Source organism: Notechis scutatus, chromosome 1 (genome assembly GCF_049901735.1).
Source record: "Notechis scutatus isolate UNSWTSFEM ecotype Mainland chromosome 1, rNotScu1.2, whole genome shotgun sequence".
Taxonomy (NCBI): domain Eukaryota; kingdom Metazoa; phylum Chordata; class Lepidosauria; order Squamata; family Elapidae; genus Notechis; species Notechis scutatus.
Window position 1 is genome coordinate 227978529 of NC_142009.1, and position 21306 is coordinate 227999834.

General features: G+C 37.2%; 2 protein-coding genes across 6 annotated transcripts in view; both read right to left on the reverse strand.

The window, feature by feature from the left end:
• Window positions 1-3427, reverse strand: part of KDM2A (lysine demethylase 2A) — a 74136-nt gene extending 70709 nt beyond the window's left edge. The window contains exons 1-3 of one of the 4 annotated variants that reach the window (XM_087950485.1): window positions 3391-3427; window positions 2504-2531; window positions 78-182 (exon numbers count right to left, since the gene is read on the reverse strand). In XM_087950485.1, coding sequence (XP_087806611.1) covers window positions 78-182; window positions 2504-2531; window positions 3391-3419 — 162 coding nt within the window. In that variant the 5' untranslated portion in view covers window positions 3420-3427. Of the gene's footprint in view, window positions 1-77; window positions 183-2503; window positions 2532-2967 lie in introns of all 4 variants that reach the window. The other 3 variants (XM_087950486.1, XM_026686603.2, XM_026686604.2) reach the window with 3 other exon arrangements.
• Window positions 3428-8644: 5217 nt separating this feature from the next.
• RHOD (ras homolog family member D) lies at window positions 8645-20443 on the reverse strand. Of its 2 annotated transcripts, none has more exons than XM_026686605.2 (5): window positions 17974-18265; window positions 13548-13635; window positions 10912-11021; window positions 10165-10299; window positions 8645-9442 (listed from the first exon to the last, which is right to left on the reverse strand). In XM_026686605.2, the coding sequence occupies exons 1-5, from the start codon at window positions 18118-18120 to the stop codon at window positions 9275-9277; spliced, it is 648 nt and encodes a 215-aa protein (XP_026542390.1). In that variant the 5' UTR covers window positions 18121-18265; the 3' UTR covers window positions 8645-9274. The 2 variants fall into 2 exon arrangements, with proteins under 2 accessions (XP_026542390.1, XP_087806613.1); XM_087950487.1 differs by lacking the exon at window positions 17974-18265 and adding an exon at window positions 20365-20443 and having other exon boundaries at window positions 9137-9442.
• Between the last annotated feature and the right edge of the window lie 863 nt (window positions 20444-21306).

Sequence of the window (21306 nt, forward strand, 5' to 3'; positions counted from 1 at the left end):
TAAATGTATTGAACATCATAGTATATATGTGTAAGTATACATGGTTGAAGTGAAACATAAAAAGAGTGCACACTAACCAGTCGTTTGCTATAACGGATCCGTTCTTCTTCAGGCTCCATCTCAGACTCTTCTGATGAGAGTGAGAAGGATATATCAGAACTACTATCTTCTTCCTCTTCCTCCTTGAGATAAGAGAAAGGAAACAGTATATCAGAGATTCCCTTTCAATTCTTTAGGCCTTCCAAAACATGTCACACCTTCAAATGTTTTGAATTTTAGTTTCCACTACCCATATTGATTGGAAAATATTTTAGTAGATTTTATTCAGATAACTATAGTGTTTGTAAACTAAGTATGATCTGGCAGTTGCATAAGAGAAGCATATCAATGTATTTATCAAATTTATAAGGCCATGCAACTCCATCATGACTCTGGATGGCATAAAACACTAAAATGGTATAAACAATAAAGAACAGTACTGTCTGGACATAGCAACAAAACATATCAATCTATCATACAGGTCCACCACCTATTATAGTCTAAGGCTTGAGGGAATATTAATGTTTAAACCACCTGGGATCTCTGGGAATTTGGTGGCATATAAATGTAATAAATAAGATTTTTTTTTTAAAAAAAAGATAGGATAAGGGCCATATGAATTCATATAACATGTGCTGTGACAGAGAAGGCCTCCTTTCCCTCAGGTGATATTGATCAATGGGAACTCAGAGCATGTCAAGAATGTCCACTTGTACAAGAGGGGCAGAAATAACTGAAGACAGATGGTTCTCAGATTACCAAATCCTATACCATGAAGCCTTTATAAGTGCCATCCACACTTGAGTTGCACCTAGAAGCTTACTGAAAACCAGTGCAGCTTATGAAACAGACATTTCATTCTGCCTATGCTAGTGCATTCTAAATCATCTGCTTCTGAGAGGTCTTCCATAATTTGTCCAGTGCTAATGCACAGATATATGTTGATCTGTGCAACACAATAAGTTGTTTTTTAAATGGGTTGATAAATCAATTTAATTAAAACACCCAATTTAATTAAAAATATTTTCATTTATTTATAGAAAGCATTTCAAAATATTGATTATAAAGATAATTTTTATAATTACCATGCTACCTGTAAACCAATTCCAATTTGACTTATAATGTATTATAATGATTTAATATTACTGGAAGAGAGTAACTTTTTTCAGCTTCAGGAATATTTAATAAAACAATTTCTAATATTATATCAAGTGTCCTCAAACTGTGAGTCAGGATCACCAAGAGAATCACAAGCAACTTAAAGAAGTGCCTTGGTCTTTAAAAAACTTCATCTGGCTTGCTCAGGCAAATGGGAACACTGTAAAAACTTGTTCTGGGTTTTGCTTCTAATTTTGTCTATACAAGCTCACAGTGCAGTAACTGCAAAATATGAGAACCCCTACAATAATGGATTAAAGCAATGAGTAAAAGTGATATATTTATTTCGTGCCCAACCCTAACATCACTGTAATTATTTTTATCCATAAGGACAAAATTGCACAAATTCATATAATATTCTGATGGGGGTTGCTACCAAGCAAAGCTTGTGATCCACAGACTTATATTGTACTATAAATTGAAAGTGAGCAGCCTGTTGCCCTTCTACTCTTTAAAGCATAACTAAGGTGAGGAATCTTAGGAGTTATATTTCGGAGAGCCACATGTTATCTAACCATGATTTAAATCTATACTGATGTAATATATTTAGAAGATAGTTACTGCCAAAACAACAGCAACAGCAACAAAATTCTTTTTAGTACTTTAAGATATATCAGACTAGTTACAATTTATGATTTCAACCATTATATGTGTTGCCAATTTGTTGTTTCTTTACTGCACTATTGTGAAGCGTATGCACCATAATCATAATTTTGTTGCATAATTATAAAAGGATTCCTGTAATTAAAAGTTTATTCAGTAGGATAAATCTGATATTACAACTGCCTGACACTAAACACATATGTAAGAATAATAATGTATAAGTCACAAAACTGATGAATGAGGAGAGGATTCATTATCATAAATAAAACAGAAATCCGTCTTTGGAAACTCTATAATAGTAACTTATATAAAAATTGCTTAAATAAAAATACATGTTAAAAAAAACTGCCTAACTTGTTTTAGTCACAGTTTGAAAACTAACTAGTTAAGTTCTGCCTTGGTGATTTGACGTATAAATAGCAAGAAGGAACTGGGTGGAGTAAGAGAAATTTAGAGATGTCTACTTGCTCCCAACACCCATCTCACTTGTCCCAAGGTCCCAGAGCCAATAAAATAGTTCAGAATACTGTTGCTAAAAGGAGTCAGAAATTAGGGAGATTATCTGGATTTTAAGCACCAGCACATTACATAATTTGCACTGATACAAATGCAGAGACACCTTGGTTTTCACCACCGAGAAGAGGAAATATTAAATACAGCATTGTTTATAAAACTACAGAATATAAACAAAGTTAGATCTTACCAGGTTTCTGATTTTCCTTTGCCCCTTTCTAGGGCAGGAAAAAAGAAAGAAAGAAAGAAAACAAATAAATTCCCAAACGACTTCAAAAGCTGGAGAACTTTCATATCCAGAAAGGGCAGGAAGCCTTCAAATACAAAGAGTAACCAACTTCCTTCTGGGGAGTGGGGATTGCCAGGAGGATCCTGGAGGGCATACTATACCCCGGCTCCTCTCCACAAGGCCGGGCTTGGAGGGGGAGGGTGTCCCGAGAACTGTAACCTCTCTTCACCTTAGCTCCCAAACGATCAACTCTGAAGAAGTAACTCGACGCAGGGAAGGGGGGAAACTCCCACAAAGTCCCTGCCGCGACATTAAACTCTCTCCCAGGTCCGGCAGATAATAAGATAAATAAGCTTTCCCCTTATCGATCTGGCCCCACAATCCCTGGAAATTCCCCATTCAAGACTAGTCTCGCCCACACGCACCTTCAGCCTTCCCAGTCTTTCAACTTGCCTCTCCAGCCTCTGCCCATCCCTCCGATTCTCACCTCAGTAGCCTTGGCTCATCTCAAATGCTTCCACCGAGCTTAACCCGGCCCCCTTCTCCCGTGACTATCGGCCCCATCCTGGGCTTTTCAGGGTGGCCCCGAACTCGCACCCAAACCTCAGCCTTGTCGCTTCCACTTCTATCACCCCCCCTCCAGGACACAGCCACAGCCTCCCACTACAAAGAGCCACTAGGATCCCTCGAGTTCGCTCTCGGGGCCTGGTAGCTGCCCATCGGTCAATCACTCAACCCCACCGTCATTCGCCCTCCTTCCCTTCCCGCCGCCCCCAGATTCTTCCCCTCACATAGAAGCAGCAGCCGCCGCCATTTTGAACCCGTCAGACTCTCACATACACACATACTCGGCCGCCATACTGCGCCTGCGCGGCATACTCTTCCCTCTCTAACCCCTCCCAACAAACAAGCCCTCCCCATGCGCACGCGCGCTTTTCTCCACCTGGAGTTGAACCCTTTTTAACTGCGCACGCGTATAAGTGGGATCTACTTTTGGCCTAGACTTGACCAGTGGATACGCATGCGTAGTATTTATTTATTTATTTATCTATCTACCTATCTTTCTACTTTATCTATCTCTCTTCCTCGCTCTCTTCTCTCGCCTTGATTTGGCTGGACCTTTACGTAAAATTGGGGTTTTCTATTGTGCCACCTAGCGGAATATTACAATTTCCGAGGCATGCGCAATGATCGTCTCCTTGCTTACGGAGGGAAAAAGTGCTCTGAGGGGAAGATTCGATCTGGTGGTTATTCTGGATTAGAGTTATTGATCTCCGTGGAAGTGATCCGGAATAGGGAAATTAAGGATTCTGTTTTACATGTTACGCCCGCAGGCTAATTCTCTCTCACTTTATGTTACTCAGAGAAGCTTTTTCTGACGCGGTTACCCAAGTGAAGTAGGACGAGGGGCATTTAAACGCATTACTAGGCCTATTTAGCAAAAAGTGTGCTCGGGATCGCATCCCATTAAGAACAGTCCATCGTGTTTCTCTCCTCATCTTTACGGAAGAGACGAGGGGGAACAGCCGCTCTCACTAACTTTTGCTTTCCTTTCGATAACTGAAAAATAACATTCTACCGCATCGTTTTAAGTTCTAGGAAATATGAAAATTGCTATTAAATAAAGAAAAAAAAATGTTCTGGCTGGTTTGCATTCGCTACCTGTTCTCTTTCCCAACAACCCTGATGGGACACAGCGGGTTTTCTGTCACAATTCTGGACCGCAATGAGCGTAACTGGAGGACCTTTGCTTTGGAGTCGGCTTTCCGAAAGTGACACAAGAAAAAAAATGCCTCACGTTTCAAAATCTCTACATAAAGCTCTTTAAGGGGGTGCGGGATATATAGACTGACACCTATTTAACAAAGCTAATTAGATTTTGCCGATAGCTGTTGTCATTGCATAATTGCTTTAGACTAGAGTCTATCAATGTTTTAAGTGTCACAAAAGTTAGTTTGTCATTGCACCTCCTACAACGAAATGAAATGCCATCTTCAGTTACATTATAACTATAAAAATAAAACACAAACACATCCTTCACACTCCACACATTGAATTGAAAAACCCGACACCGCACCAATACTGCTCTATACAGCAGAATTCAAAAGAGCTACTGTCCTGGGATAGAAACTCTTTTTCAGCCTATTTGTCCTTGTTTTTATTATCCTGTACCATCTGCCAGGTGGTAATAGTTCAAAAAAGAAAAGGGTGCCCAGGATGAGATGTTAGTGAGATGTTACCCTAATATTTTTTGAGGCAGAGTTGACAAAAATCTTTTCTGAGCAATATTTCAGTTATAGTCCATTATTTATGACAATGAGCCCAAAATTTCTGCTGCTAAGCAAGACAGCTGTTGAGTTTTGCCCCATTTTATACCTTTCTTGCCACAGTGAATCATTGCAGTTATGAAGTTAATAACACAGTTGTTCAGTGAATCTTACTTCACTATTGACTTTTCTTGTCAGAAGGTAGCCAAAGCATGACCCCAGACACTGCAACTGTCATAAATAAATACTAGTTTCCAAATATATGAATTTTGTTCCAGGTATGCTGTAACAGTCGTTAAGTGTGAAAAACAAGTCACTTTTTTCAGGGCTGTTGTAATGTCGAACGGTCACTAAACAAATGTTTGTAAGTTGAGGACTACTTGACAGTCCATTTCAAAAAGTTTTTTTTAATACTCTCCAGATTTGAAATGAATTATGTATTAAAGAGCTTGATAGTAAATGTAAAGATTGCTTAACTAATTTTTTATGAGCAGACTAATTATAGAAATATTTTTCAATAACCCTAGATTCAAATAAACATGAATGAAATTGGGTTGCCAGTATATTATTTATTTTTAAAATTTGAGTTAAGACGCATGGGACTGAAAAATAATATGCTTACCCTGAACAATTTCACTGTAACGAATAAAACTTAATCATTGTAGGAAGTCTATTTCTGCTGAGGTTGAAATGATTCATTGCAACATGCAGTCATACAAAATTATTAAAATTATTATCTATTTTCAACTCCAATTAAAAGTACCAGTTTGGTCTAGTAGTTAGATCAGGTTAGCAACCAGGAAAGAGTGAACTCTAGTTCTACTTTAGTCATGAAAGTCAGCTGGGTGACTTTGAACCAGGAACTTTCAGTCCAAGTCATCAGGCTTTGATGACAATCTTGTCAGTCGATTCCTGCTTTAATCAAATAGATCAATATCAGTTAAACTGAAAAAAGTGGACCTTGCACTTCTGGGAAAATAATAGGAAGAAAAAAAAAACAGACCCAATGAGCAGTCTAGTTTTGTTGAAAGAAAACAATATGAATATAGGATCAGTATTTAAATAACTGAACACCATGGATGCCTAGAAAAGCAGGATCCCCATTCATTATAGAGTAATATTGTATTAGCTAACTTTAACAAGAAATTTATTATCCTTAAAAGAACATTTTTTGTATTTAAATCATTTTTAAAATCATAGTTTCTTCTTTAGCATTATGCTGCGGGTTTCTCAGCATTAGGATGCTTTCTGCTTCATTGCTCATTTTGCAGAATAGATATATAAAAGATATACATCTTTTATAGATACAGAAAGGCAATTTTACTTTTGCCTTATTTCTTTTGAGTTTTCTACTCAGTGAATGTGCCTCAAATTAAATAAGGACAGAACTAGAGTTGCTTAATTTGAAAGAAAGGTAAAGCACTTGATTCAAATCATGCACAACAGACTGACAACAGAGTTGACACCATTCCAACCATCAAGAAGCCTCCAATCACCCATTAATTCCTGATAATTCAAATTTGACATAGGGTATAACACTACGAGGTGACCCCCACTTCTGAAGGGTTGCACAAAGGGTTGCTGAACTGCAAAACAAAATGTCTTCAAAAAATATTATCTCTGCTTTGGTAATTATCTCCCTAAGTCTAGAGAACTGTGACAACCAACCTGGGCTACCATTTTTCCAAAATTCAATCGTGTCAACAAATGGTTGCTGATTCTTGTAGATGAATTTTCAAGATGATCTGACCCTAACCTAGTCCTTCAGCAATTCCATGGTGCACTCATTGCTACTATAAGCACCACTTTGCTGCCAGAGAACGCATAATTTGTCCAAAGTAGGATACCTTATATCACAATAACTAGGATTTCAAAGTGCTCTACCAACATTTTTTTTTGTTTTGTTTATTTTTGTTTTTAGATTTTGCAACCAAATCCACGATATATGATATGATATTTTTTTCTGGTATATTCGATAACTGGATCAGCCCAGCTTCTTCAGCCTTGGGCCTTCTAGATGTGTTCAGTTTCAACTTAGGTAGACACAGGTAATATGAAGAATGGCATCAGGCTAGAAGTACGGAAGAATCATATTCATTTTTATGATTCTCTTTTCTCTGACCTCAAATTGTAATAACTAGTGCTTGAAGAAAAATATTGTGAAGATTACAGACATCATACATATTGTGTTTTAAGTTTTTAAAGGATAGTAAAAAAAAATACTACAATTTAAAGGTCACTATTAGCACTTTCGGACTTTGAAGATTTCCCTTTTTATCCTACGAGTCAGGACTGTGCGTGAAAAATTGGGCATTCTTCCCTTAGTCAGATACACTAAAGAAGCAAACCTATTTCCCCAAGTCCTGCTATGATGCTTCATCACAATGGAGGATAGGGATGATATTTCTAGGAGGGATGAGCGAAGAATGCCAGGAGTATATGCCAAAAGTACATAGTCCCAGCAGGGCCATTCAAGATGTAAGTCCATCTGCCGAGCTAAAGCAAATAGGCTTTAGTGATATCGGAAGATGCTGAAAGTGGGTGATAGCTTTAATGGCAATGGCAAAGGCATCATTTCATAATGCATGGGGGAATGTAATGGTAAACCACACCTTTTTCAATTAATTTCTGTCTATCTGGAACATTTGGTCTGAGGGGTATGCGCCAAGTCCCCTCAATGAAACAATGTCATTGTGTGGGACTGAGGAAGCGTGCCTTCTCTATTGCTGCTCCTGACCTCTGGAACAGTAGTCCCCCAGAGATACTGTACACACAATGTCCACTCTCCTGGAGTTCCAGAAAGCACTGGAAATCTACCTGTGTTCCCAGGCCTGGGATTAAGGTGTTTATGGCCCCTGTCAGGTTTTATTGTTTTGTTTGTTTTTAGTTTGGACTAACATGTCATTTATATTTTTAATTTTTTTTTTGTAATACATATTTTATTTTTTATTTCTAATCGTTTTAATTATATACCTGGATGTTGTAAGCCACCCAGAGTCCATTGAACAGTCATCATAAATGTAAACAATAAGGAACTGAAGAAATAATGGACCACCTAGTTAGCTGCTGCAAGCAAATTTCAAAGACTGATTATAAACAACGGTTTCACAAAGTATGTAGAAACAACATGTTGGAATATCTGCAAGAAATAGTGTTTGCCTGCAAGCAAAAAGTGGTGGGAACATAAAACAGACAAAGTAATAGAAAACGAAAAGGCTAACATGCTCTGGGACTTTAAGATTTGCAGAGTTGATTGGAAGAAAAACTTGTCTAAGTCCAGAGGAAGGTTAAGGAGAAGATAGGAAACAGGCTATTTTGAAAATAGGTTTTCTTGGCTTGAATCCTTAACACCTCCTATCCAATTGTTGTTGTTTTACATGTTTTATGATACACTGTATTGGAAAAAGAAAACTTTACTATTTAGCCAAAACTCAGAATGTGTTCTTCCATTGTGTCACAGGTTTTCTCTTAGCAATGAAGTTATTTGTTAAGCAAAGTTCTGATGGTGGGATTCTTTCTTTCTCTGTGAATTTTTTCTATTTCCCCGCAACACCTCAATTTTCTTCTTCAATAACTGAATAGACAGAAATTCCAGATTCTTCGCACTAAGTGGTAGCAATGGTCATGAGGCTGAAAAATACATTTTGTGTTATTTCTAGTTCTGCATAGAAAATAAATCTTGACATGTGATGATGAGTTGTGATATAGTCCTATGGCAGTCTTCTGTTATCTAATGGCCTATAGATAAATTGAATTATATATGCAACACAATACTTCCTTTTTCTTTGTTAATACATGTCTGTGAATAAATAACATATTTAGGCACATCAAAAACTGACTTTCTCTCAGAGTTTATTGCATCTTAAAGACTAATTTAAGACTAACTAATTTGAAAATGCTGGACAAAGTGCAGCTAGATAATTTTAAACCAAGGGTTTCAAGGCTTTAAAAAAATTGTTTCAATAACTTTAAAAAAAAAATAAGCAGCAAGGTCACAGAAATAAAGGAGGCTTCTAACATGATATACACTGTATATTGCCCCAGAATTAGATGTGCAGCTGTGATGGAAAAGTACTCAACTTGAAGAACCAAGTTTGCAGGCTGGGTGGGTCCCTCCTTCTGGCTTTGTTCCTAGATTATCAGATATAGTCTGTGATTGCATTTGCTGTTCTTTTCCTTAGAAAAAGCAAATCTAGTTCCCTTGATTTCTTCTTTAGTCATCAATAAATTTGAAGGTGAAGATGAACTGCTGTGCTGTAGTTGAAATATTGTACCACTAGATCCAGGAAGCTTGATATTCTATGCAATCTTGTTCTATCTATTTGCATATTGGTCTATCTCAGTTGGGGTCCCAACATCTTTATTACTTATTTTCTTTATTTATTGCACAACTTATTCTAAGAGATTTCATCTCTCTGTGTAGATAGGAACTTTTGCAAATTTTCTGGAGTCACTCAAAGGATGTTTAGGTAAGGAGACAGGTCCTTTTGAGTCTTTGCCTCCGCTGTTCTTTCTTCATCCTACTCAAAGCTGCTTTTGAAGCCTCTGTGAATATGTCAGTAATATTTTCATGATAGAGGGCTGAACACTCAAAATATGCAACTGCATGGAGTTTCTGAGCCAAGGCCTCTCCCTACAACAAAAAGAAGATGAGGAGGGGGGGGGGAACAATATTAACATATCTTCTTAAAACTAGGGCAGGATAGACAATTTGTGGCCTTCTAGACCTTGGTTTGCAACACTATCATCTTGTACCACTGGCTGTTCTGCTCACAGATAATGAGAGTTGGAATTCAACAACTGCTGCTCGTTCCTGATTTAAGGAACCAGTAAAGGGCAACATATTTACAATAATGAGCTACAACAAAGCACACCTGGTATTTCAAGGTGAGGATGAAATGGTAACCTATGTAATTTCCAGCTATCAAGCCCAACTTGATGGGATTTGTCTGAATGTTAGGATAGGGAAGTGCTTTAGATTTAGTTCCAAAAATGTGCTTCAAAGGGCCATAAATCTACAATTCTTTGAAGTAACTGCATTGTTTCTGGGGGTCACATGGCAGCTGCAGATAGCATAACACCCAGTCAAGGGAAAAGAAGCAGCAGGTCTAAGGAATTGTAGACATGTTCTTTTGTGCTTTCATCCATTCCAAAGCATACGTTCTCTAATATTATTTCTGAAGTATTGTTCAGCCCTGCTATTATCAGCACTTTTTGTTAGCTTTGATGAGACCGAATGTAGGTAGAAAGTCACCTCATGTATTATGTTTTTTGGGGGTAAAGCTTGTGGTTGGATAGTGCAACATGATAGCACACACACACAGAGAGAGAAGTGTGGGTGTCTGATTGTACTACCTTCTGGTAGGTGATGGGTTCCAGTTGATTTTGATGTAATTTCCTTAGTAGAACTTTGTCTTTCCTTAGGTCAGTTTTGCAACCAACAAGCAAAATTGGAATCCCTTTGCAGAAATGGTTTGCTTCAGGGTACCACTAAAATAAGAGACAGATGGGGTTTAAAAAAACATCGAAGGTATATAGATTTCAGTTATATAGAATCTGCTTTATTTTTTACTATATTTCTGAAAACTAGCAAAGAGCCTTCTATAAAACATGCGTATCTAGAATGAATGAGTTTTTACTCAAGGAATTTGTTTTCCTCAATGGTCTTTCAGTGCGAACATACAGCTGTGAAAGCTGTGGACACAGAGAAAGAACAAGAGAAAGAAAACACACTTTCAGATTCTGGATTTGGAGATGGTTGCCAAGAGTACCATGGATTGCAAGAATAACTAATCAGTCTGAATTCTGGACCAAATAAAGCCGGTTTGTTCCAGCATTCAACAAACAAGACTTAATACTTTGGGCATGATAAAACCAGATGATGGATTAAAATAAAATGATTATGCAGGTCAAAATGGAGTGAAATAGAAGAAAAGGAAGCAAACCCAAAAGCTGAATGGATGTCCTTGGAAGAGCTGCAAGTTTTTCTGGTATAACAACTTGAGTTTTATTTACTGTAAGATATCAAACCTTTTCAATATATGCCATAGCAAGCAATTTTCATTGAGTTCACATATTACGTTGAGGTACTGTTCTTGTTACCTTTGTGAGGATGTTGTTGAAGCTGATGGGATTGGTGACATCATAGCATATGATAATTGCATTGGCTCCATCATAGGAGAGAGGGCGGAGTCTGTCATAATCTTCCTGTCCTGTATAGAATAATGTAACATGTATTTGCATTGACCAATATATATAAGCATCACTTACAATATATGCATTAGTGTTTTTTCAGGGGCTTCCTCCCAGTTTCTTACACAGTTCACTTCCCATAATAGCCACCTACAGTCATATTAATATATAAGGTAGTGTATCTCTGTCCTAAAAAATCCCTAAGTAATTTAAAGTACACAAAAGCCAAGCTGGATGACTTTGGGCCAGTTGCCTTCCTTCAGCCCAACCCACCTCACAAGGTTGTCACAGTGGGGAAAACATGAGGAGGAAGGAGTATTAGGTACCATTGCCACCTTACGTTATTTATAAAATAATAAAGGCAAGGTAAAAAATCTCATAAATTAAATACATAGTACAGTCTAATATGCATTGTCTTCTCAGTCCATTCAGTGGAGTTTGTTTCTGATTAAATGTCTAAAAGGTTGTGATTTTATATTCTACTTGATCACAGTGTAATTTTCAGGGACCTGTAAAGAACATACATTCTTAGCATTTCCAATGTGCTTCATTTGTGCATAGGAGCATTGTGAGCAAGAGGAAACAATCAGGAGATGAACTGGCCTCCTGTTATCTTCAAATCATTATAGCCAGATGTTCATGTGAACATGTGTCCATGCATGAGTTGCCTGCTAGGATAAAATCCTAGGTGACAGTCTATCTTTACTAGGCCTTTACTTAGATATATTTTTTAGAAATTCAAAAGTAGCAGAAAAACCACTCTTTCTCTTATTTCTTCTCCTCTAATCTAGGAGAAACACAACTACAACTGTTGACATGTACTGTGCAACAGGGGTGGGATTCAACTAGCATTACTACCAGTTCAGTATTTGCGTTTTGTGTGTGTACTACATCATTAGCTGAGCCACTGGGACAGCTGATAAGTGCTGCCCGCGGGTGCAGAGCATTTCAAAAAGCACTTTTTTTCTGCTTTTTCAACTGCAGCTGTGCCGCGGAAAGCAGCTGAGGTTGAAAATGCAGGAAATAAAGGCCAGGTAAAAGCCCAGGTGGGTGGGTGAGCCAAACAGCAGCAGACACAGAACCGGTTTTGGGTCTGCTGCTCTATAGAGTTACCGGCTCTATAGAGCCGGACAGAACCAGTAGCATCCCACCCAGAAGTGGTATTCAGCAGGTTCTGACAAGTTCTGGAGAACCGGTAGCAGAAATATTGAATAGTTTAGAGAACTGGCAAATGACACCTCTGACTGGAGATTTTATAGTATCCTTCCCCTGCCATTCCCACCAAGCCACGCCCACAGAACCGGTAGTAAAAACATTTGAATCCCACTACTGATCCCACCCCTGCTGTGCAGTCTTTTGTTTTCTCTGCAACATAATCTCCAGGATTCAAGGTATGGAAGTGGTAGATATTTTGTCTAGAGATGAAAGAAACTGTTCTTTCAGTTCTGTTGAAAGTATTTCTTTCACCTCTAGAAATCTGGTATCTTTGGACTGATATTCCAGGGGAATTTCAAGGTTCTAGAAATGGCCGCTTTGAACTCTTGAGAGATTGTCTGAGGTTCTCTGTAAGGGAGGTTTTGTCATTTGTTCCTTCTCCACCTTTGTTCATTTTTATATATTTTAACAAAAGGAAGCATTGAAAGGGCCTTTTCCTTACAGGAGCACACTTTTCTGCCTCAGAAAATACAGTTTCTGCAGTGAGAGCTCAGTACTGTCAATAGACAGGGCAGCAGGGGAAGTGGGGGGTGGGGGGCAACCAAGTCTATAAAAGTGAAGGCAACAAGTTGTAAAATGTGGTAAATTGACTTGCTTGTTATGCAGTGACCTTGGAAGGGAAGGTTACAGGATATCCTGACTGACCTACATTATTTTAAAAACCAAAATGTTTGTTTCACCCATGCAGAGGAACTTCAGGGCAGTCTGTCTCAACAGATGTGTTAGGCTCACTCTCATCATCCCTAGTCAGCATGTAAGAAGTGAAGCTTAGTACATCTGAGGGACTCCAGCTTTGATAAGGCAAAGTGTTCATTGTATGATACATCACCACAAGATTTATGCTATTCCCTCTTTGCAAAATATTGTAATGCATAAAGAGATTGGGTGATACTACCTTCCCAAAAGAGCAGAAAGCTTTTTGCTTATGGGCTGCCTATTTCTGTCCATATGTGGATCAAAGATTGTGATATGTTCTACATACTCCCTAAAGAAGGCAACTATATTTGAATATGGTTCTATGTTAAAATAAGCTAATGCAGTAGTGAAAGATAATTCTTTAAATTAAATTCGTCTCAACACCCCCACATTGCTATGTTTTAGGTTGGTTGCCTTTTTCAAGCAAATAATTCTGCCTGACTAGCTGGTGTTCAGTCAGTAAGCCAAAAATTGTTGGCAAACTGCCACTGCATTTAACTTCCTTCTGGAAGATGATGTCTCTATACAGGCAAAAGTTTGTTCATTCCTTGACTAACACAATCTCACTGAAAGAATTTTATTCTGCTAATGCATCTGTCTATAGAATAATGCTGCCGTTTTGACCTAGGCCTTACCTGCTGTGTCCCAAAGACTGATATGGACTTGCTTGTCACTGATGCAAAAGGGAGCAAAGTATTTCTCAAAAACTGTTGGGTTATAAACCTAGAAAAAGATGATGAAGAAAGTTACATTTTTGCTTAGCTGATTATCTCTTGAAGGATTGGTTGATTTGATACCATCCCTGCAGAGCTTTTTCTGCCACAGCATCTATTTCCTTTCAGATTATTTGTTTAGGAATACGTAGGCTGCTTTTCCAAACAAATCTTTTCCTACAAAGTCTTCAAAACATTTTGAAGAACGATATCTAACCTCTTTCTCAAAAAAATTCTAGCATTAATTAACAGCATCAGAAAACAGCTAACAAATACACAGCACATCTACTGAAACAATATGTCGACTAATTAAAACAACCAATAGCCAACAAAAACAGATCAATTAAAAAAGCTCCATTGGAGCGTGGCGAGAAAATTAGCATTAGAAAGTCTGGAGAAATAAAAGCGTATTTTCCTATATTAAAAATGTAATAAATACATAGCAAGGAAATTTGAGTACAGGCAACAATGAAAAGGCCCTTTCTCAGTTGGCCCAATCTAATTAATATTTCACTGTGGGAGGGTGCCTTCAGGAGCACCATTAAGTGGTCCATATCTCAGTTATTTTCTCAGCCATGGCTTCCTTGACACTAGAAAAGCTCAGTCCTTGAGGGAGAAAGTGTATTATCAACTTCTACTGAATTAATATTAAAAATCTGGAGTTAATCTTCATCTGACTCTAGGTTACATTTGGTAAGGCAAAATCTTCAGAGACATATAGGTATCCAGATATTCTTTCATTTCACAAAGCTATAGGAAAGTTATTTCTTTGCTTTTCCTTCTTTTCTATCTCTGCCACATTTCACCAATCCACATTGACTTATTTTTGCAATAAAAATGATTCAGTTGTGAACACAACATATAGATAAAAATAACCAAGATAGGATCATTTCAGCTTATACATACAGATGCTGATTTGTGGATTCCTTGGTGTTCTCTGAACTTGATTGTTTGCTCACAGATGTTTCATTACCCAACTAGATAACATCATCAATACACCGATGAGATGTCTGCAAGCAAACAACCAAGCTCAGAGTGCACCAAGGACTCTACAGTTCCACCCTGACCTACATATATTCTCTTCCATTGGAGATTTAATTTTTTTGGTGGTTATTTTTAAACAAATAATTTTCAAGGAAGACTCTAATATGAAATTGTTAAATTATGAACTATCAATATTAAATCCTATAGCCTACGTCAATGGAATAGTTTATTACAGAGGTGACGGGTGGGAGGTAAAAATTGTATTGCTGATAGTTAATTGAATGATCATATATATGCTAATGCCAAGGATATTGAATTCAGTCCTGTGGGTCAAATCTGATTTCCAAGGTTACCCCAAGTTGCTAGCAGGTTCTGAAGTGAGCCTCTGAACACCCCTCCCCCATGAGTACATCACTCCTCCTAGGGGACACCTACACCATAATAAAAAAGGACCAATTGGAGAACACCCACAGAACAATCAGTAACATGTTTAAAGGAATCTACTTTACTAGAAAAGAAAAAAAAAACAACTTGCTACCCTTCCTGGACATCCTGATCAGCAGAGACCACAATGGCAAACTAGAAACGCAAGTCTACAGAAAAACTACCTATACTAACCAGGTGCTCCACTTCCAAAGCAACAACCCAACCTCCCACAAGAGAAGCTGTGTAGGGACTTTATTTAGACAAGAACAAACACACTGCAGCAACTTGAAACAGCAGAAAAAGGAAATAGAGTGGTTCCTGACCACTCAACCCAACCAACACAGCACAACCAATACAAACCTTAAAAAGAATTATATTACCATATATCAAGAATATCTCAGAAACCACCAACAGACTATTACAACCACATGGAATCAGCATACTACACAAGCCAACTAAAGCCCTTCAAAATATCCTAAGCAGACCAAAAGACCCAACAGCCCCAGAAAAAAAAAAAAAAACAGGAGACACCTACAACATACAGTGTAAGGGCTGCAACAACCACTATTTATTTATTTATTTTATTTATTTATTTGATTTGCCAATTGTTTACAAGATAATAAGTATAAATGTATACATAGTTGTGAATACATGAAATGGGTACATATAAGAAAAATAAAAGAATAAGAGAAACAATAGGACAGGGACGGTAGGCACGTTGGTGCGCTTTATGCACGCCCTACAGACCTCTTAGGAAAGGGGTGAGGTCAATAGTAGACAGTCTAAGGTTAAAGTTTTGGGGTTTGGGGAAGAAACTACAGAGTCGGGTAGAGTATTCCAGACATTGACCACTCTATTGCTGAAGTCGTATTTCCTGCAATCAAGTTTGGTGCGGTTTACTTTGAGTTTGTATCTATTGTGTGCTCTTGTGTTGTTATGGTTGAAGCTGAAGTATTCATTGACAGGTAGGACATTGCAATGTATGATTTTATATATCATGCTTAAGTCAGACCGAAGACGGCGTAATTCAAGGTTTTCAAGTTCTAGAATTTCAAGTCTGGTGGCATAAGGTATTCTACAACAAGTAGAGGAGTGGAGAACTCTTCTTGTGAAATATTTCTGGACTTTCTCAATTGTGCTAATATCAGATACGTAGTGTGGGTTCCAGACTGATGAACTGTATTCGAGTATTGGTCTAGCAAATGTTTTGTATGCTCTGGTTAGTAGTGTGATATTACCAGAGAAAAAGCTACGTAGGATTAGGTTAACAACTCTTAATGCCTTTTTGGCTATGTAGTTGCAGTGGGCTCTAGCACTTAGATCATTAGAGGTGAGTATTCCAAGGTCCTTTACAGAGCTTGAGTCATCAACAAGATCTTGACTATTCAGCTTGTATTTTATTTTCTGATTTTTTTTGCCAATATGTAAGACAGAGCATTTATTTGTTGAGATTTGAAGTTGCCATTTGTTTGACCACTCTGATACATAGTCAAGATCTTTTTGTAGGGTAGCAGTATTGTCTGTGGTATTGAACAGCTTTACATCATCACTATGTAGGACAAACAGGCAGAAGACTGGCAGAATGCATTCATGAACACAACTAGCAGTCAGAAGACATGATGAAAATCCTTTCATTTCACAACATATAGATAGATTTAACCATAGTTTCAATTGTGAAAATGTTACCATCCTAGACCAGGTCAAGTCCAAAAACACCAGGGAATTTCTAGAAGCCAGGCACTCTGGCAAATCAGCTATCAGTAGATACATAGACATTAACAACATCTATAGACTATGCAAAAGAGATTATTACCCAGCCCAAAACGGGGAAAAAAAGACCCAAGCACCTTTCCACCAGCAATCAGCACCCAGATCAGCATAGATTAACTCCAAGGTTAATATCAGACCAACAATCAAGTAAACAATACCCAATCAAGAAACTGTCAAAGAAGCCAACATCAAACCGTCCACCCAAAGAATTTCTAAGACCACCCTCACCAACACCGACAGGCAAGCCACTAGAATATAAACTGAGAGCAAACAGCACTCCTTACTGGCACTGATGAGAAATACCTGCAAGAAGACAATCAAGCTCAGACAGCACCAAGGACCTCTCATGTCAACCCTGAGTTACAAATATTCTCCTTTATTAGTATCACTTCCCTCTACTCACTAAATAGGAAGCCATTGTGTCTCAGAGTCAGATAATATTTATAACAAGATATGGACTAAGTGCTTACCATTTTCTCATCACGTATACAGTATACATAGCGTACACGTCAATGGGCCTAATTAAATAGATGTTACTCCATAAAACTTTATATTGTAAGAAATGAACTAATGTTAAAGTATCACAAGATTCTTATTTCTTTGATGTAACCAATGCAAAATATCTTTAAATATTATAGGTTAATCTATTTGCCCAAAGGTTCTAAGTCCATTCTTAAATAAAATAAAGCCAACTTGATTGATTTTCTCTTTTTTTTCTTTTTACAATAACCCAATCTGCTTGTACCTGTCAAAATAATTTTATTTCAGGATGTTTTCAGTCAAATATTTCATGGTTCTATCCAAATCTTGTTCTGCTGTCCTTAGCATATCACTGGCAATTAGATAAATACTTTAGTTAAGTAAAGTGAATTTAGTAGTATTATTAGTACTCTTGGTTAGAGTCTATATCCACTGAAAAACTCCAGAAAGATTTGCTATCACAATGCTTCAGTTATTCTTCCATGACAAAGGAATTTTCTAGTATACCTGTTATGAGAATTTAAAACATGGGAAAATTTCAAATTGAAGAAAAATAATACCAGAGGCTTGATAGGAGTTATTCTATAGAAACTATATTTGAATAGTTTGTCTTGAGTAGGAAAGATCTTGACAAAAGGATCTGGCAGTAAGAAGTGTGAGGTTGATATTATGGTTAAAAGAAACTTACCTTAGGGAATTCTCCTTTTGCAAAGACCATGAGCATGGATGTTTTCCCACAGCTTCCATCTCCTATTACCACCAGCTTGATCTCAATAATTCCTCTGGTCTCTTGTTTGGACCCTGACTGCCCTGGAGTCTCTTGATTTCTTTGCATGTCAACTAATTATCAGGACACTTCAACAAGGTCTTTTTGAATTATCTAAGAAAACAAGCCACGAAGATGCCTTTTCTTTCTGAGTAGTTTTCTATTCTCATACTTGTGCTTATCTCCTGTCTTTCTACAGCTGAAAATCAAAGCCTTCAGCATAGCAACTATAGGTCATAGAGGCCTAAGATTAGGTGTGGTTGGAATGTGAAAAGAGCTGCTGACTCAAGGAAGAAAAAGCAAATAGGAAGGCTGTTACAGGAGCAACCACCCATTGTGTGACGAAGCATGGAGAACAGAGGATAAAAATGTGCTATAAAATAAGAACTCATAATACTGCCTTGAATTCCCCCCACATTTTAAATTATTTTAAAATATTAAAAAAGTCATTCAAATGCAAATAAGATATACTAACATTCACATGTTAGCATGTGAATACAGGCTAACATGTGAATGCAAATAACACGTGTCTTGGGGGTCATGTGTAATTTATGAAATAGTACTTCCCATCTGGTCATTTGTGATTATTTACACCATAAGAAGCATTTCTAACTTATGTATGTGTCACATATTTGTGATTACCTATAAGCGCCACTACAATTCGCAGTTGAATAAGAAATGAAGCATGGATAAGAAATATTCAATGTATGTACAAAGACCTCATTTAAGTGGGAGTGGCGTACATTGAAAAGAGGTGCCAAAGGGAAACAGTGCATATGCAAAATAATATACAGTATTTAGAGATCTCTACATGTACATGATCTTAATCCTATGTCCAAATTTACACTTGCTCATAGTTCATCAATGTTTTCATCCAAATTTTATTTTTAAGAAGAATTGATTGCTTCAAGATTCCCTGACAGGGTGGACAGAAGCTTGTTGACTTTGCAGCCCAGTGCTCTGGGCAGCTATTCCAAATACAAAGAGATACCAGGTCAAAGGTGGTTTAGCCTTTCTTGATCTCAGTGCTTTGTTTGATGAGGACCTGTAGACCAGAAGAGGTTGATCCAGGAGAATTTAGTCCATTTCTGTTCTTTCTCTTGCATTCTTCTTTTGAGTTCAGCAAAAATACCCTGCTCTGTTAATCTTAATGGGCCATTAATCTCGCCCCAAGGCAAGAAGTTTGCTGTTATCACAACCACAGGATACTCTGATCCTCAAAACAAGTCTTAAAAAAAGGCTTGGCTGAATGGAAGAGGCAAAAGGAAATGTACAATCCAACTTTTAATTATAGTATCTTTTCTGCTGTAAGAAACTAAATCATTGAAATTAATCTAAAACAAAAATTAAGTAAGTATATCAGGTATATTATATTGTTCAGAAAGAAGCATCTAGTGAAATGCTCTACTTTGTCTGATTACAGTTGGTCACATAATAGCCAGAGGTTTAGACTTGATCTGGCATTTTTATCTGCCGATGAAGTCCTTCTCAAGAACCTGGGATGTTATTTGATGGTATTTAAATCTCAGGGTGTAAATTATTCTGAGTAAAGCTATCTTTTACAATTGACTAATGGTGATTTTATCAATGCTAATTATTTCCAATGTATTCCACAGGATAGAACTGATTTGTTTTGTAAAGTGCCTTTTATCTTATCTCTTTAATATAGCAGAGAGGAACCTCACTAATCCAATTTCTACTAGTTTTATTTATGGAGAAAATTTTATTTATAACACAGCTGTGTGACTAGTAGCATTTTAATGTGCACTTTTTACAAGCAGATCTGTAAAAACTGACAAAGAAGAAGACGGAGTACACAAGCCCTTGATAGGGTATATCCACAGCATGATGATCATTAAAATAATTCATGGCATGGGCCAAGTAAAAGTGAAAATATATCTTTCATTCTCATAAACTTGAATTTTTCATCCAACTGAAACTACATAGTGGAAGACAGGCAAAAGAAAAGTATCCCTTTTCTCTTTCTCTTTCAACTCACAGCAAGACTCTGGAACTGTTGCCAGAAGATACGGTGAGGGCTACTGAAGGGGAACAGTAAAAAAAGAAAGAAAGAAAGAAAGAAAGAAAGAAAGAAAGAAAGAAAGAAAGAAAGAAAGAAAGAAAGAAAGAAAGAAACCCAAAACCAAGACATTTTGATTTCTTGAATTCCAAGAATTAAAATCAATATAGGGCTGGGATACAATCAACAATGAATTTTCAAGAAAACTATTTATTAATATATAGTCATGATTTAGAATAGAATAGATAGAATAACAGAGTTGGAAATGACTTTGGAGGTTTTGTATTCCTTACCCCCTGTTTAGGCAGGAACTCTACCATTCCAGACAAACGGTTGTCCAATCTCTTCTTTAAAATTTCCAGTGTTGAAGTATGTTCATCTGGAGTCAGTAATTTACTGTGCAGAGGCAGTTCCTTTGGGGATAGACAATAGTGACTGAACTAGAATTGCCGGTTTGTAGCCTTTCATTTCATTTCCCTTTGAAAATTATGAGGTAGCAAGAGAATTTACAGTAGCTTTTGCTGCTTGGGAACTCCAGTCAAGTACCATAGTCACTTATCCTCTTCCTTGGCTTACTGCAAAGCAGAAACTGAGCCTACAGCAAATTAGGTCAAGATGGTGGGAAAGATAAAAAATATATAAGCATGCTCTCAATCAGGCTTGCCATTTATAAAAGGCAGCACAATTTTCCTGAGTTACAACCATCCATAGAATCTATAATCACCAAAACAATAATGTCAGAGGTGGAACTTGTAGGGTCATGACTCATAGCACAACATAGCTTAACAGATGGGAGATTCTAGATCATACTTGGTCCCTCCCAGTAAATAAATTGCAGGGCCGATTTATCATTCATCAGTGTGGCCAGTCCCAGATGAAATTATTTACAATTTTTTTCCTGCTTCCCTTCTTCCTGCCTTGTGTCATGTTCCAAAGATCTAAGGTTAATTGGTTATTATCTTGCAGTTGTAATAAATTTGAAGGTCTAAGACTTGTGGTTTGGGATTTGCTTTTTCACTATTTCATTTTGGTTTAATATTTCTATTTTTATTAATAGGATATTGAGAAGTGAATTTAAGATGTGATGGTAATGTTAAATTATGTATCAGTAATTTGGAGTCTGTTGATCTGTGATGGATCTTTGGGTATATCAGTTTTAGGGTATATCAAAGAAAATAATAATGCACATTAAAAAGAAGCAACAATGCCAGATATAAAATCTTAGATTAAAGAAA

Bases quoted from the DNA above. Each gene is read 5' to 3' on its own strand.
- RHOD (XM_026686605.2), bottom strand. From the start codon at position 18,120: ATGCAAAGAAATCAAGAGACTCCAGGGCAGTCAGGGTCCAAACAAGAG. The intron at 10,300-10,911 runs GTAACAAGAACA...CTCTTATTTTAG, and splicing joins TCAACAACATCCTCACAAAG to TGGTACCCTGAAGCAAACCA. The intron at 9,443-10,164 runs GTAGTACAATCA...TTTTTGTTGTAG, and splicing joins AACCCATCACCTACCAGAAG to GGAGAGGCCTTGGCTCAGAA.